At 61.3% G+C, this 15,307-nt stretch overlaps 3 protein-coding genes across 3 annotated transcripts; all 3 read left to right on the forward strand.

Moving 5' to 3' along the window:
* The first annotated feature begins 1,100 nt into the window (after positions 1–1,100).
* SLC10A3 (solute carrier family 10 member 3) lies at positions 1,101–4,118 on the forward strand. Its single transcript, XM_077840700.1, is given in 2 exon segments — positions 1,101–1,371; positions 2,385–4,118. Coding segments are annotated over 2 exon segments (1,686 nt in total). The 3' UTR covers positions 3,800–4,118.
* A 1,013-nt stretch (positions 4,119–5,131) lies between these two features.
* Positions 5,132–8,641, forward strand: UBL4A (ubiquitin like 4A). The gene is made up of 4 exons (XM_077840699.1): positions 5,132–5,309; positions 5,996–6,101; positions 6,959–7,164; positions 8,343–8,641. Exons 1-4 carry the CDS (start codon positions 5,262–5,264, stop codon positions 8,451–8,453), a joined length of 471 nt encoding a protein of 156 aa, XP_077696825.1. The 5' UTR covers positions 5,132–5,261; the 3' UTR covers positions 8,454–8,641.
* Positions 8,642–9,678: 1,037 nt separating this feature from the next.
* Positions 9,679–11,111, forward strand: LAGE3 (L antigen family member 3). The gene is made up of 3 exons (XM_077840388.1): positions 9,679–9,758; positions 10,262–10,390; positions 10,760–11,111. The coding sequence occupies exons 1-3, from the start codon at positions 9,712–9,714 to the stop codon at positions 10,872–10,874; spliced, it is 291 nt and encodes a 96-aa protein (XP_077696514.1). The 5' UTR covers positions 9,679–9,711; the 3' UTR covers positions 10,875–11,111.
* Positions 11,112–15,307: the final 4,196 nt, after the last annotated feature.

The following is a 15,307-nucleotide window of genomic DNA, read 5'->3' on the forward strand; positions in this document are numbered from 1 at the left end:
AGGAGTCAGACAAATCATGGGCAGCAATCAGGATAAGACCTGGGGCCGGGGCAAGGGAGGCCGCCGCCCGGGAGGCTCTAGGCCAAGCTCCAGGAGTGAAGGGTGGGAACAAAGCCCCCGCTGGCTGCTCCTGGGCAGCGACTGGGCCTGGCAGAAAGACAAGCCGCAGGTACCTGCGGATTGGTGACACGTTCCCCAGCCCCAGGGAGAGGAAAAGAGAAAGAACGAGCAGCAGGGGCGGCGCCAGGCCCTGGGCGGCGGCCGGGTGGGGGAGGGCCCCCGCCGGGCCCGGGTTTGGCCGGGGCCGTCCCTGGGGGGAGGCCGGGTGGGGGAGGCCCGGCCGGGCCGGGGTTGGGCCGGGGCCGGGGTGGGGGAGGCCCCGCCGGGCCCGGGTTTGGCCGGGGCCGGGGCCGGGGCCGGGCCCTGGGGGGAGGTCGGGTGGGGGAGGCCCCGCCGGACCCGGGTTTGGCCGGGGCCGTCCCTGGGGGGAGGCCGGGTGGGGGAGGCCCGGCCGGGCCGGGGTTGGGCCGGGGCCGGGTGGGGGAGGCCCCGCCGGGCCCGGGTTTGGCCGGGGCCGGGGCCGGGCCCTGGGGGGAGGCCGGGTGGGGGAGGCCCCGCCGGACCCGGGTTTGGCCGGGGCCGTCCCTGGGGGGAGGCCGGGTGGGGGAGGCCCGGCCGGGCCGGGGTTGGGCCGGGGCCGGGTGGGGGAGGCCCCGCCGGGCCCGGGTTTGGCCGGGGCCGGGGCCGGGCCCTGGGGGGAGGCCGGGTGGGGGAGGCCCCGCCGGACCCGGGTTTGGCCGGGGCCGGGCCCTGGGGGGAGGCCCCGCCGGGCCCCGGGGGGAGTTTGGGGCCCTGGGGTTTGCTGGGCCGCGCCCGCCCCGCCCCTGTGACTGACACACGCTTTTGGGGGGGGCCCTAATCCCACCAATCACAGGATGGGGAAAGGCCAGGCCCCACCACTCAGCAGCCAGGGTACTTACGTCACACCAATCAGAGCCTGGCGGGTGGGGGATGCAGGGGGACAGCTACTCAGAGCACAGGGATCGTAGTTCTACCAATTAGAAGACAGGGCTGCAGAGGCTCACCAATCAGCGGTCCGAATGTCCCTAGCTCCATCAATCAGAATACACGAGGTCGCAGACTCCTAACCAATCAGAGGACACCGACTCCTCAGTCCCGCCCTGTCTTTTCAACGTACTTCCGGTCCCCAGGCCCATCCCCCCCCGCGGTCCGCAGCCGCTTCCGTGGTGGGTGGGACCATTGTGAGATCGTATCCCGCGGGGCGGGGCCAGGGCTGTGACGCAACAGAGGGGCGGTGCCGAAGGGATCCGGACGCTGCCGAGTCAAGTGGGACCCGCGGGGCGGTGCCAGGTGCGGGGGGCCAGCAGGAGGGGGATGGGAGAGGGGCCGGGGAGATGGGGGGCAGCAGGAGGGGGATGGGAGAGGGGCCGGGGGGCAGCAGGGGGCCGGGGGGATGGGAGAGGGTTTGGGGGGCAGCAGGAGGGGGGATGGGAGAGGGGCCGGGGGATGGGAGAGGGGATGGGGGGCAGCAGGAGGGGGGGCAGCAGGAGGGGGGATGGGAGAGGGGCCGGGGGCAGCAGGAGGGGGATGGGGGCAGCAGGGACCGGGGGCAGCAGGGGCAGATGGAGAGGGGATGGGGCAGCGGGGGGGGGATGGGGATAAGGAGATGGGGCGTACAAGGGTTATAAGGGCTAGCACCTGGAACGAGGAGTTTTTGGGGGACAAGGGTGGGGGGTTGTGTCCCCTCGCTGGCAGGGCTAGGGGTGGTCGCAGTGGTGGGGCTGTAGGGCCAGGGGTCCAGCTAGGATTTGGGGTGGGGGTGTTGCAGGGGGTAGCAGGAGGGGTTGGGGGGCAGCGGGCAGGGGCTTGCCTGGAACTTGGGTGGAGGTAGGGGAAAGCCTGGGGCTGGGTCCTGAAGGAGTTTGACTTTCTCCCCTGACCCTGTGTGACCTCTGATCCTACAGGATGGGGCAGCATTTGGGGCTGCCCTGCCCCCTGTGTGCCTTGTTGATGGAGGGTGCACGGTGTGGGCGATATTGAGGACAAAGGGGGACTACCTATGGGAAGAGGGATGCATATGGGGTGTCTTGGGGGGGTGACTGTGATCAGCTTCCCTACCTGCCTCTTACTAACTTTGTAGCACAGCTGAAGAGAGAGGGAATGGCCGGCCCTGCCCCACAACCCCTGCCCCATAACCCCCACCCCATGCACTCCCCCCACAGCCCGGTTCTGGGCTGCCCCTTCCCCCAGTCCAGATCGGCCAGTTCCCTGCTCCAGGGTGGGCGGCCAGGAGCTGGCAGCCTCAGCCAAGACCCCCATCTATCCCCCCTCAGGCTCCTCCTCTCCCCATTCCCTCCCCCCAGGTTGGCAGGGACACCTGGCAACGGAGCAAAGAAGCCTCGGACGCGTCCTGGCTGAAGGACGTCCCCATGTGCCAGAGTCGCTGGAGACCAGGCGCCCGTGGGCTGTGAGACCCCCTGGTATGGCACAGGCCCTGCTGGTCCTGCTGCTGCTGGGCTGCTGGGCCCCGCCAGCCAGGGGGCAGCCGGCCGGCACATACCTGAGCATGGGCGACGGCAGCACCCTGGAGTTCGACTTCCCCGAGAGGAGCCGGGGCATCATGGTGGTGTCCAGCCGCTACCCGGGCGCCAACGGGACGGCAGGCGGTACCCGGCTCAGCGCAGCCTCACTGGCGCCTGCTGTGCTGACGGTGGAAAACATCAGCACCCTGTGCTGTGGGGCGAGGGGCTTCCTGGTGGCCATCCGCTCGGGCCTGGCTGGCCTGGCACCGCTCCGGCTGCGCCTGCTGGACCGGCAGCAGCTGGTAGAGGAGCGAGGCGAGTTCCGGGTGCGAGTGCTGCCAGGCGAGGAGCCGGAGCACCCGGGGTTGGGCCACTTCTCGGAGAACCCGCTGCTCTACGCTCTTCTGCCCCTCATCTTCGTCAACAAGTGCGCCTTTGGCTGCAAGGTGGAGCTGGAGGCACTGCGGGATCTTGCGCGCCAGCCCCACCCCGTCCTCCTGGGCATCCTGGGCCAGTTTGTGGCCATGCCCCTTTACGGCTACCTCATGTCGCTGGCCTTCGCCCTGCCCAAGGCGCTGGCGCTAGGGCTGGTCGTCACCTGCTCCTCGCCAGGTGGGGGCGGCGGGTACCTCTACAGCCTCCTGCTGGGCGGGGACGTCACCCTGGCCATCTCCATGACGCTGCTGTCCACGGTGGCGGCCGCCGGGCTGATGCCGCTCTCCTCAGCGCTCTACGGGCGGCTGCTGAGTGCCCACCAGAGTCTGCACGTGCCCTTCGCCAAGATCCTGGCCACGCTGCTCTTCATCGCGGTGCCCATCTCGGCCGGCCTGCTGGTGAAGTGCAAACTGCCTAGGGTTGCCCGCCTGCTGCTGCTGCTCATCAAGCCCTTCAGCTTCGCCCTCATCCTGGGCGGGCTCTTCATGGCCTACCACATGGGGGCGTTCATCCTGGCTGACGTGCGACCCCCTGTGGTGCTGGCTGGACTGAGCGTGCCCCTCTTCGGCCTCCTGCTGGGCTACCTCCTGGCCACCTGCCTGCGACTGCCGGGCCCACACCGCCGGACGGTCAGCATTGAGGTGGGGGTGCAGAACAGTCTGCTGGCCCTGGCGGTCTTGCAGCTCTCCTTCCGCCGCCGGCAGGCCGACTACGCCTCCCAGGCCCCCTTCGTGGTGGCACTGAGCAGCACGGCTGAGATGCTGCTGCTGGTGCTGGGCCATCTCCTCTACAAGAAGCTGCGGCCGCCAGCCAGCCCCTGAGCACCCCCTGCCCCGAGAGGGACTGGGCCCCCTCCTGGAGGCAGCTGCAAAGGGGGCTGTGCTTCCCCAGCCGCTGAGTGCCTCCTGCTGGGGGCAGAGATGGGAGGATTCAGGGACCTCTGTACAAGGAACTCTGGGCCCAGGGCCCTTCCCCGCGGGGGCAGTTAGAAACCAAAGTCTTTCACATGGGGCCCTAAATACCCAGCATTATTTTTATATGATGTATTTTCTATGCTGCTGGCGGTGGCCCCCCAGGATGTGGGGCCTAGGTTGTTTACAGGAGGGGGGAGCACCCAGGTGAGGGTTTGAATAAAGGAGAGAAAGCAACACCGTTTGTGGATGGAGCTGTTACTGGGGGTGTGGGAGATAGCAAAGGAGGGGGCTGTAGGCAGCTGGGCTCCCTTTGCTCAGCCAGGACAGGCACAACCCTGATGCCACCCTGAGAGCAAACATGGGTGCTGGCCCCACTGCAGGCTGCTCTGTGCCTGACCCCTGGCATGGAGAGTGGGGAAGCTAGGAACCCATGCCAGGCTGTCTGCCCTGCCCCTCTCTGCTGTGCAACTTCCAAGCTTAATGCCTCTCCCAACCACACCCTCATGGCAACAGCGAAGAAACGGGAAACTCGGCCTCCTCACCACTTCCTTATTCCCGCTGTGATGCGGCGAGCCCAGGGCCGGGCTAGCAGGGGGCTGTGGGTCGGGACTGAGGGGCACCGGTGGGGCAGGGGGCTGCGGGTCACGAGTGAGGGGCACCGGCAGGGGCCGGGGGGGCAGGGGCCGTGGGTCGGGAGTGAGGGGCACCAGGGGGGCAGGGGGCTGCGGGTCACGAGTGAGGGGCACCGGCAGGGCTGCGGGGGGGCAGGGGCCGTGGGTTGGGAGTTCCTGGGGGGGGGGGGGGGCACTGGGAGGTCCAGGCTTTGGCGTTGCCTTTGTCTGCCCCCCGCGCCCCCCCACTGCGCCGCTCTCGCGCCAAGGTCGATGGAGCCCGGGAGCTGCTCTTGCCCTCCTTGCGTCTCTATGGTACTGGAGGCTGTCCAGACTGGCCTTTGGTCTCCCGGGCCTGTGCAGAACAGAGTGTGCCGCTCTGTCCGTTCCGTTGGATCTTTATGGTATAATCCTGCCACTCTAGTCCTGACGCCCTCTGGTTATCTATGGTATGGAACCAGCCGCTCTGGCCCTGACTCCTACCGCATCTCTATGATATGACATCGCCCAGTCTCCCCGCCCCCTTTGGTCTCTATGGTTACGGTCACTCTGGACACCACTCCGATCAGACTCTATGGCATAACACCGGCCGCTCTATCTGCGGACTCGCGGTACTCTATGGCCTCCTTCCGTCTAGTCTAGCGGGCCTCCTTACAACTCTATGCTTCCCGGAGGCGGCCGCTCTATCCCGGTGTCCTCCCGGATGTCTCTGGGCCTGTTAAAGGGGCCGCTCCGGGCTGCGCGGCCGCGATCCCGCGATGCTGCTCACGGTGAAGGCGCTGCAGGGCCGGGGCTGCAGCCTGCAGGTGCCCGGGGGGGACCGGAGGGGCTGGCTCGGGGGACGGGCTGTGCCCGGGGGGGGTGGAGGGGCGGGCGGGCTGTGCCCGGGGGGGGGTCGGAGTGGCTGGCTGGGGGGCGGGCTGTGCCTGGGGGGGACCGGAGGGGCTGGCTCGGGGGACGGGCTGTGCCCGGGGGGGGTGGAGGGGCGGGCGGGCTGGCTGGGGGGGGGCTGTGCCCGGGGGGGGGTCGGAGTGGCTGGCTGGGGGGCGGGCTGTGCCTGGGGGGGACCGGAGGGGCTGGCTCGGGGGACGGGCTGTGCCTGGGGGGGACCGGAGGGGCTGGCTCGGGGGGCGGGCTGTGCCCGGGAAGGGGGCTGTGCCTGGGGGGGACCGGAGGGGCTGGCTGGGGGGTGTTTATGGGGGGGCCCTCTGCCTGCATCTCCACCCTAGGGGGGGAAGCAGGTGGGAGAGGTGTGGGAGGGGCTGTCGAGTGATGCTGGGTGGGGAGATAGGGAAGATCCAGGGAGGGGTGGGGGGGGCACCAGTGGGGGGTGTGAGGCAGGTTCCTGGCAGGTGCCGGGAGCCCCGGGGGTGTGAGGTGGGGAGGGTTTGTGGGGGAGGTTCCTGGGGGATGGATGGGGGGGCACCGGTGGGGTTTGTCAGTCCTGGGGGGGGTGTAGCTCCCCACTGCAGCCCCCCCCCATTTTCCCCAGGTCTCCCCGGACGAGCGCATCAGCACCCTGAAGCGTCTGGTCTCGGAGAAGTTGAACGTCCCAGTCTCTCAGCAGCGGCTGCTTTTCAAGGGCAAGGCCCTGGCAGGTGGGTGCCTGTTCCCGGGGCACAGGAGTCTGCAGACAGGCAGCCCCCAGAGGGGCACGACTGCTCCTCATACGCCTCGTTACCCTGAAACGTCATGACAACGCATATCATTACTAACACCAGCCATTTCATCGCCCACCCGCTTCATCTAATCTCATTCAGTGCGGCTGCCTCTGGGGTGGGGCAGAGGGTGTTTATATGGGGACCCCTCGCCTGGGGCTAAGATGCAGGGAGTTGGTTACAGGGAGACCCCTCGCCCAGTACTGAGACAGGACCCGTCTGGCGTGGGGTAGGGGATGTTTATATGGGGACTCCTCACCTGGTGCCAAGATGCAGGGAGCCAAGTATCAGAGTGGTAGCCGTGTTAGTCTGTATCCACAAAAACAACGAGGAGACCGGTGGCACCTTAAAGACCAACAGATTTATTTAGGCATAAGCTTCAATGGGTAAAAAACCCCACTTTTTTACCCATGAAAGCTTATGCTCAAATAAATCTGTTAGTCTTTAGGGTGCCACCGGACTCCTCGTTGTGTTTCAAGATGCAGGGAGTTGATTACACAGAGACTCCTGTACTGAGACGTGACCCCTCTGGGGTAGGGCAGGGGGTGTTTATACAGGGACCCCTTGCCCAGTGCTGAGACATGCCTGCCCTCCACCCGTGGCAGGGCGCAGGGACTGGTTATTCAGGGACCCTTCACCAGTGCTGAGATGGGGTAGGGTAAGAGTTGTAATGGTCCAGAACTTCCATTTTTCAGTGGTGTGTGTGGGGGGTGCCTTTATCTTGGGGTCTCACGGTCCCAGGGGTCCCTGTGAGCTGGGGAGGGCAGGAGCTCATGGCCCCTCTGCCACCCCCACAGATGAGCACCGGCTCTCGGACTATTCCATCGGCCCCGAGTCCAAGCTGAACCTGGTGATCAAGCCGCTGGAGAAGGCTTCCCCTGAGGAGCCGGGGCTCAGGGGACCCCCGCCACCATTCCCGACCATCTGGCACCCGCTGGGCCAGGTCCTGACTCGGCATTTCAGCACAGCTGATGCGGAGAAGGTGCTGGAGCAGCTGCAGAAGGTAATGCCCTGGTGCGGAGGGAGCTGCAGGCTGTGTTATGCAGACAAAACTACACAGGATCGTTTTAGGGGACAAGACAAGATGTCACGTTTATTATAACACAATTTGATTTATCACCAATAACTAATATCTAATACCTATGTGTACACACACACACACACTGGCGGCTCACTGGTCAGGAAAGCCGGGCACAAGGAAGGGCTGGGTCTCTGTTGGGTGTGCACTGATGCCCTTCCATGCTGGCAACAGAATGTTACCCTCCAAAATCTTCCATCTCACTCATCCTTTTCGTAAGCTTTAGTCTGAATCCAGAGTCTATAGGTCTTGCTGTGTTACGCTGCCTCTGGGTTCAGTGTGATTGATCACCCGTCAACTGCAAACATGACTTTCAGACTAGGACCTGGCTTTGATGTTTCTTCAATTGTACTTCTGTTCTTTTGAGGGTGGACTCCTCTTACTTTATCAGGGCTGTTGTCTGCATCTTCAGCCTTTAGGTGTTTACACTTTATTTCATCAGAACGGGCTGGGGCTGGAGGTTGATTCCATCATCCATCCATACTTCATTCACACATCTAAACTAATAAGATTACATCAGGGTTTTGCAAAATGAGGTTTGCAGCAGGCTTTTACAAAATGGAGTGAGCATTTTAAAATAGAGTTTGAGTTACAATATGGACAAGTATAATGAATGGCAAACAGTGAGCAGAAGTTACAATGTTGAAATAGTGCAAGTTTCAGTGATTTAAGCAGCAATTGGATTGAAAGTGAAACTGAATTAGCCAGTTATTGGCGTAACCGGTTTTATGAATGAATGTTGTTTCATTCATAAAACTTTGCTTATGAAGTTATATTAATAAAGTGAACAATTAAAAGCAATTTCATTGATCAGTTGTACAGCTGGGGGGATTCCTGGTTGGGTCATTGCGTCCTTGAAACCCGCCTGGCATGAGGATACTGGTTATCCCGGGACCCATCACTGAGATGTGCCCCCTCTGGCCTGGGGCAGGGGCTGGTTATCCGGGGACCCAGTACTGAGATGCAGCCCCTCTGTGGTAGGGCAGGGGCTGGTTATCTGGGGACCCAGCAATGAGGGTGGGGCAGAGGGCTACAGGGATTCCAACACCCCCCCTTCCCTTACACCCTGGGGGTCGCCTTGCTAAGCCACCCTCTCCCTCCAGGATTATGAGCGGAGCCTTCGCCTGCTGAGCCTGGATGACATTGAGCGGCTGGCCACGCGGCTGCTGCACCCAGAGGTGGCTGATGCGGTGGAGATGGGATTCCTGGACTAGCATCCAGACAGCCGTGGGCCTGGGGGAAAGACTTCGGCCTGGCTCTCCCTGCACCTGGAACAAGGCGCCTGCAGGCAGGGCCCAGTAGGGGGCTTGGGGTCCCTCTGCCCCCTTCTCACGCCTCTGAACTGCTGCTAAGGAGCCTGTCTGTGTCTCCCATTCCCCATTAAAGGTGATGGTAGGTGTGAGACCTGCCCAGTTCTGCTTGATGTGTTAACTGGGGTGGGGCAGGGGGCTGGTTATACAGGGACCCGCCTCTAGGGTGGGACAGGGGGCTGGTTATCTGGGGACACCTTGCTTGGGGCTATCTCTGGGGTGGGGGTAGGGAGCCGGTTATCCAGGCTTCCCTCGTCTGGTGATGAGACATGGCCCCTCTGGGGCTGGGCAGGGACCGGTTACTCAGGGACCTCTTGCCCAGCATTGGGACATGGCTCCTCTGGTGTGGGGTATGGGGCTGGTTATGCAGGGGCCCCTTGCCTACTGACACTCCTATCTCAGTCCCCATGGGGCAGCTGTGTCCTCCAGGTCTTTGCCCACCGTAGCACCCCCCGCTGAGTGTGAGAAGGAAGAAGCTGATTTTCAGCAGGGCTGATGGTGGAGGGTGAATTTGCCCTGCAGACCTTGGGGGCTGGGCTGGGGGGGAACATGGAGAATAGGGCTGGCATTTGGGAGGGACTCTGACTGGGGAAGGGGGTGCTGCTGAAGGCCCCTGTGAGGGGGTTGTGACTTCCTCGGGGGGGGGGGTCTAGATCCCCCATTGGGGGGTCACCTGTTTCTCAGTTGACCGGAGGTCCTGATTTTATAGGGACAGTCCCAAAATTCGGGGCTTTTTCTTACACACCCTCCAATTACACCCCCCCCCCCCGTCCCGATTTTCCACATTTGCTGTGTGGTCACCCTGCCTGTGTCCCAGAGGAGGTTCCGGTGCAGGGGCCCTCGCACAAAAGGGAAGGTCTCTGCCCCCTGCCAGGCGTGGGAAGCTGGGGGGCTCCTAGGAAGGGGGGCTCTGGGGTACTTCCCTGCAACGGTGGGGTGAGGGCAGTGGATGCCTGGGGCCCCTCATGGGAGGGAGGTGATGCTGGGGGGGCTCTTGGGCATGGGGGAGGGGGTGCAAGGGGGTCTCAGCTGGGGGTCGCTCCTCCTGCTGGGGAGGTCGGGGGATCCCTGCAGGCGGGCCTCAGGGACGGCAAGTTCCGGGGGCGGGGCCTGGCCGCAAACTCCGCCCCCTCGCGGCACGTGGGGCGGAGCCGTGGCCGGGATGGAAGAAGCTGGAGCAGATCGGGCTAGGGTGGGCTGTCTGGGCTTGTATCCGGGGAGCTGTGGGCCTCAGAAGGGACTGGGGGGTGCAGAAGGGGCTGTGGGGGGAATCTGGGGGGTGCAGAAGGCGCTGTGGGGGTATTTGGGGGCTCAGAAGGGACTGTGGGGAGGTCTGGGGGCTGTGAGGGGATCTGGGGGGTGCAGACGGGCTGTGGGGGGATCTGGGAGGCTCAGAAGGGGCTGTGGGGGGTCTGGGGGGTGCAGACGGGCTGTGGAGGGATCTGGGAGGCTCAGAACGGGGTGTGGGGGGTCTGGGGGTGCAGAAGGCGCTCTGGGGGCTGTGAGGGGGTCCGAGGGGTGCAGAAGGGGCTGTGGGGGGATCTGGGGGGCTCAGAAGGGACTGTGGGGAGATCTGGGGGGTGCAGAAGGGGCTGTGGTGGAAAAAGGGGTCCACGGGGGTCTCCCCCATGCCCCATGGGACTGTCCATGTCTCTCTCCTGCCCCACCCAAGTTTTTTCCACTTCCTTTTTCCTTAACCTCGCTCCCCCCAGCACCTTGAGTGTCCCATTTCCATCCCCCTTGGAGGCCCAAATTGCTCATGGCTCCCTGGCCCCCGACCCTGAGCCTCGCAAGGGGGGGATCAGCAAAGAACTGATGGTGACCGAGAACTTCCTGCACGTGTGAGTGATCCCCCCATGGAGACCAACCCCCACCACGAGCTGCAGGTCGGGAGTGAGGGGCACCGGCAGGGCTGGGGGGAGCCCAGGGCCGGGCTAGCAGGGGCTGCGGGTCGGGAGTGAGGGGCACCGGCAGAGCTGTGGGGAGCCCAGGGCCGGGCTAGCAGGGGCTGCGGGTCGGGAGTGAGGGGCACCGGCAGAGCTGTGGGGAGCCCAGGGCCAGGCTAGCAGGGGCTGTGGGTCGGGAGTGAGGGGCACCGGCAGGGCTGCGGGGAGCCCAGGGCTGGGCTAGCAGGGGCTACGGGTCATGAGGGGCACTGGCTAAGCTGGGCTTAGGGGTGACTCCCACCTCACCCCATCTCCTCCTACCAGGTACTGGAAAGCAGATGAGGCCCGGGTCCTGCGTGTTTCCATCAGCTCCTTCCTGGACCATCTCTCCCTGGTGATACAGACCATGGAGATGTTTGGGCCCCCGGTACCCCGATAGCACCTGCCTTCTGGCACTCTGGGGAGCCAGGGGAGGGGCAAGAGTCTGGGAAGATGTCCTCTCAGCCCCCACTGCCTTGAAGATGCTGGAGCTGGTGCTGCTGGGGGTGCAGGCCAGGCATCAGCTGGACTGTCCTGGTTGGGGGGGAGCAGAGTTGGGGGGTGACAGAGACAGTCCCTGCATTTGGCCAGCACCTTGGACTGGTTTCAGCTCTGAGGCTAGAAGATCCTGTGGGGAGGGGGATTTGGGGGTACACTGATGGGGGGGTGTTGCTGTGGCGGGGCTGTGGGGCTCTGTGCAGGGGGCTCTGTATAGACCCCACCCATGTCATGCTGGACTCTGCAATAAATGCTGCAGTGGAACCCGCTGTGTCTGTCTGAATATGAGTGGGAAAAAGACTCTCCCCTCCCCTTGCTGGGATCCATCCCCGGGCTGGATCTAGACTGTTCTCAGTGATAGCAGATGACAGGACACGGACAAGGAGTAACGGTCTCAAGTTGCAGTGGGGGAGGTTTAGGTTGGATATTAGGAAAAACTTTTTCACTAGGAGGGTGGTGAAACACTGGAATGCGTTACCTAGGGAGGTGGTGGAATCCCCTTCCTTAGAAGTTTTTAAGGTCAGGCTTGACAAAGTCCTGGCTGAGATGATTTAGTTGGGATTGGTCCTGCTCTGGGCGGGGGTTGGACTAGATGGCCTCCAGAGGTCCCTTCCAACTCTGTTATTCTATGATTCTATGATCAGCCCCTTGGCGCTAGCCCCCACTGGAACCCCTCCCAGCACAGCTCCCTGGGATCCTCCCCCAGCCCTCCCTGCCAGAAACCTCTGCAGGATACCCCTCAGGGATTGACTTTCTCCTGGGATCCCCCATATACAGCCTCCCTCCCAGGAACTCTCCCCTCCGTTTGATTAATGAGCCCTGCTGCCCCTTACGCAGCCCTCCCAGGGATCCTCCCCCCCAACATTGGAGGTGGGACGCTCCCAAAGACCCACAAACAGTGTCTCCCAGAATCCACCTCTACAGCCTACACTCCCCACCACCCCCATGGGACATGTGCCCCATGCTGGCAGGTGAAGGGTTAACAGCAGCCCAATTAGCCCATTCTGGAGAGGGGCCGAAGGCAGCTAATTAAGAATTAGCAGCAGCTGGGGAGGTGCAGACTTGGTGGTTTGGTTCCTATACAGGAAGAGGACTAGAGTGCACTGCCTGGAAGGCAGAGACAGAGGGTTGCGGTGGGGGTGGGGGCTGGACCCCCCCCCCCGCCCCCCGGGTGTGTGTGTTCTTATGCTGCTGGAAAGCCCCCTTCCATCAGTGCGGTCTCTGTCCATACTGTGGGGTCACTCCAGTGTGGTCTGTCCCATAGACATACCCCTGCAGCCAGGGCTGTAGGGTGGCCCCCTTAGGGAGGGACAAGGAATTGGGGTGACCTAGAAACTCCCTGAGACTAACTAAGTACTAGGAGCCCAGAGAAGGGCAGGGTCTCTGTAACCACAGCCCAAGGGAAATGGGAAAGCCCTGAGGGGCAGGAGATAGTCTGGGGAAACCCAGGGGCCCTGGGCTAGTGACCGTCTTGTTAGGTAGCTGGAAGGAAACATGCAGCCAGTGTGGGGAACCTCGACAGAAGGCCTAGAAACAGGGGGAGGTAAATAATGCAGGGGGCAGGTCCCTGCTGCAGAGTGAGTGGGATCGCAGGGTAACCTGGCCCAAGTGAGGACGGGGCGGTTTTCGTGCCGCTGAATGTCGACGGATCCAGCCAAGAGCCTTGGCTATGCTCACAGGCGCGGGGGTTGGAGGGTGAGGGGGTTTGTGGGAAGCAGACATGGGGGTGGATAAGCAGGTGCATGTGAGCCTGCGATAAATGTCTGACCCAGAGGGGAGCAACCCACTGGGGGCTGTGGTGGGGGCTGTCCCTGCCCACTGGCCAGCCAAGCCACTTTTCCCAGACGGCTCCCAGCTGGGGCCTCCCCAACATACGGGCCCCAAGTACAACATTTAGCCTGATTATACCCCCCCAAACTATCCCTAGCTGAGGTGAGCTGGTACCTCACTCGGGCCAGGCCTACACTACAGCGCTAGATCGGGAGAACTATGTCACTCAGGGGTGTGAAAAATCCACTCCCACCCCTGAGCGACGTTGTTACACCGACCTCACCCTCTCCTGCCCGTGTAGACCCTATAGACAATAGCGTAGGACCAAGAACCAGTCCCTGAAGGATCCCACTAGAAACACACCCACTTGAAGGTGAGTCCATTTGTCACACTGTGCACCCTGTCAGTATGCAAACCGAACCAGGGAAGGAATGAGCCAACCAGAAGCCCAAATTCAGTGATGAAACCTGGTCATGTCCATCTGAGGCATACGGTGCATACGCTAAGGAATTTGCCCTGTAAAGCCATTGGAACCAATCAGTCTGGTTTTAGGGTAATTTTTTTTAATCATTCTATTTTTTTTAATCCAAATGTTGTGTGGTACCAAGTCAAAGACCTTACCGAAGTCTAAGTACATGACAGCAACATGATTACTTTAACAATCAACCTTGTAATCTCATTTTAAAAAATCAAGCTAGTGTGACTGGGCCTACATTCCAGAAGCCCACGTTGACTGGCATTAATTATATTATCCTCCTTTAGTTCTTTATATAATCATGTCCCACGTCCGTTACTCCATTATTTTGCCTGGGGTTGATGTCAGGCTGACAGACCTATCATTACCGAGGTTACCATTTACCTTTTTAAAATATTGGAACATTAGCTTTCTTTCACAGTGCTGCAACTTCTTCAGACAACTCTTTCAAAACTCTTGGATGCAAGTTATCCGTACCACCTGATTTAAAAATGTCTAACTTTAGTAGTTGCTGTGTAACATCCCCATGAGGTACAATTGGAACTGAAAGTGTTTCATCATAGGTTATGACTGCATCAGTGCCGGAGTCCTAAAGAAATAACGCACAATTTCAACAAGAAGACCTTACCCTTGACCCAGTGGAGCCAACATCTGCTGCAACACGACCAGGAGCTGCTGTTGCTACTGACCTTGACAGGGGTGAGGGCCCTGGGAGTGTCCAGGGGAGCTCACAGTACCAGGGGCTCGTGGTCCCACTTTTACTGGTAACACCCGAACAGTGGGTGGGGTGCTGGGGCCTGAAGAGGGGAATGGATGGGGAAGCAGTGAGGAGGTATGAAACAGAACATGAAAGGGCACAGAAGATTGTACCCTCCTTTGCCACCTGGATCCATCCCAGGTCTGGGGGTGTGGGCAGTGGGATGGGCCTGTGGGGCACAGGGAGCAATGTGAGGCTAGTGATAGGGGTGGTGCAGTGGGGAAGCTGGGAAAAGTCCCTTGTGAACCCCAGTTTGCAGGGATCCAGGGGGAACCAGCTGAACCCCCATTTGCTGCAGCAGGGGGTATGGGGCTGGGTCCCATTCCAGAGCCTTGGATCATGGTAACAGGAACATCTCTCTGCGGTTCCTGCCCAGGATTTATGGTTTTTGCTGTTCAACTCCCTCTAGGGGTGGGCGGGTAGTTGTTCTGCTTTGCTCCTTCACCTACACCTGCCCCCTAAGATGGAGCCACTGCAAGACACCCGGGTTTATCAGAGACGAGGTGGGTCTCTTGCCAAGGTCATCTACCGTCACACAGAGACGGACATACACCTGCCTTATGGTGCTGCATCACCATGGTCAGAAGTACCAGAATGGCCTCCTGGCTCATTTTGACATGAGGTGACCCCTGGACTGCATCATCTGCTTTTCTTTTCCCAAATACAGAACCTTCTCTGCATTAGTACTGAGAGTTCTATCATTTCTATCTAGTAATGGAGCAATACCATTGTTAAGATTTTCTTTGTTCCTAATATGAGTTTTAAAAAATCATCTTCATGTTGTCCTTAACTGTGCTGGGCATAGATTTTTTTCCTTATGCCCTTTTGCTTCCCTTATCAATTTTCTACAGTCCCTAGGTTCTGGTTTATATTAATCTTTCCTGTTCTTCCACTCATTTTTTTTAAACTCTTTCCTCTCAGATCAGACCCACAACCTCCACCTCTAGCTGAGGGAGGTCCAGTTCTTGAGGCACCAGGGACCACGCTGCAACCCAGATCCTCTTGACTAGTTATGATCCTTGCATTTCAGCCAGAGCTGACCCCTGAAAGGTGTTGCAATGCTGTGCTGCCGTGACTGGAACATTGCTCTGTGCTGGGGAAATTTTCCATCCTTTATTCTGACATACAAAAGTGTAGCTACCAAAATCTCTCCCCGCCCACCCCATGCCCTCCACCCCATGCATCATCCAACACACCTTGATCTTCAGGGGCACACCCCAGAGTTGCTCTCAGGTAGCCTGCCCATCTCCCCTTGGGCTAGGAGCCTGATCTCCCCCCACACCCCAGGCATACTCTTCTCCCAGGGACTAGAACCCCTGTGTGAAGCCCCTGA

Source organism: Eretmochelys imbricata, chromosome 23 (genome assembly GCF_965152235.1).
Source record: "Eretmochelys imbricata isolate rEreImb1 chromosome 23, rEreImb1.hap1, whole genome shotgun sequence".
Classification (NCBI taxonomy): domain Eukaryota; kingdom Metazoa; phylum Chordata; order Testudines; family Cheloniidae; genus Eretmochelys; species Eretmochelys imbricata.

Coding starts and splice junctions, on each gene's coding strand:
- UBL4A (XM_077840699.1), top strand. CDS start 5,262: ATGCTGCTCACGGTGAAGGCGCTGCAGGGCCGGGGCTGCAGCCTGCAG. Junction 6,102..6,958: donor CAAGGGCAAGGCCCTGGCAG/GTGGGTGCCTGT, acceptor CCACCCCCACAG/ATGAGCACCGGCTCTCGGAC. Junction 7,165..8,342: donor TGCTGGAGCAGCTGCAGAAG/GTAATGCCCTGG, acceptor CTCTCCCTCCAG/GATTATGAGCGGAGCCTTCG.
- LAGE3 (XM_077840388.1), top strand. CDS start 9,712: ATGGAAGAAGCTGGAGCAGATCGGGCTAGGGTGGGCTGTCTGGGCTT. Junction 9,759..10,261: donor AGGGTGGGCTGTCTGGGCTT/GTATCCGGGGAG, acceptor CGCTCCCCCCAG/CACCTTGAGTGTCCCATTTC. Junction 10,391..10,759: donor ACCGAGAACTTCCTGCACGT/GTGAGTGATCCC, acceptor TCCTCCTACCAG/GTACTGGAAAGCAGATGAGG.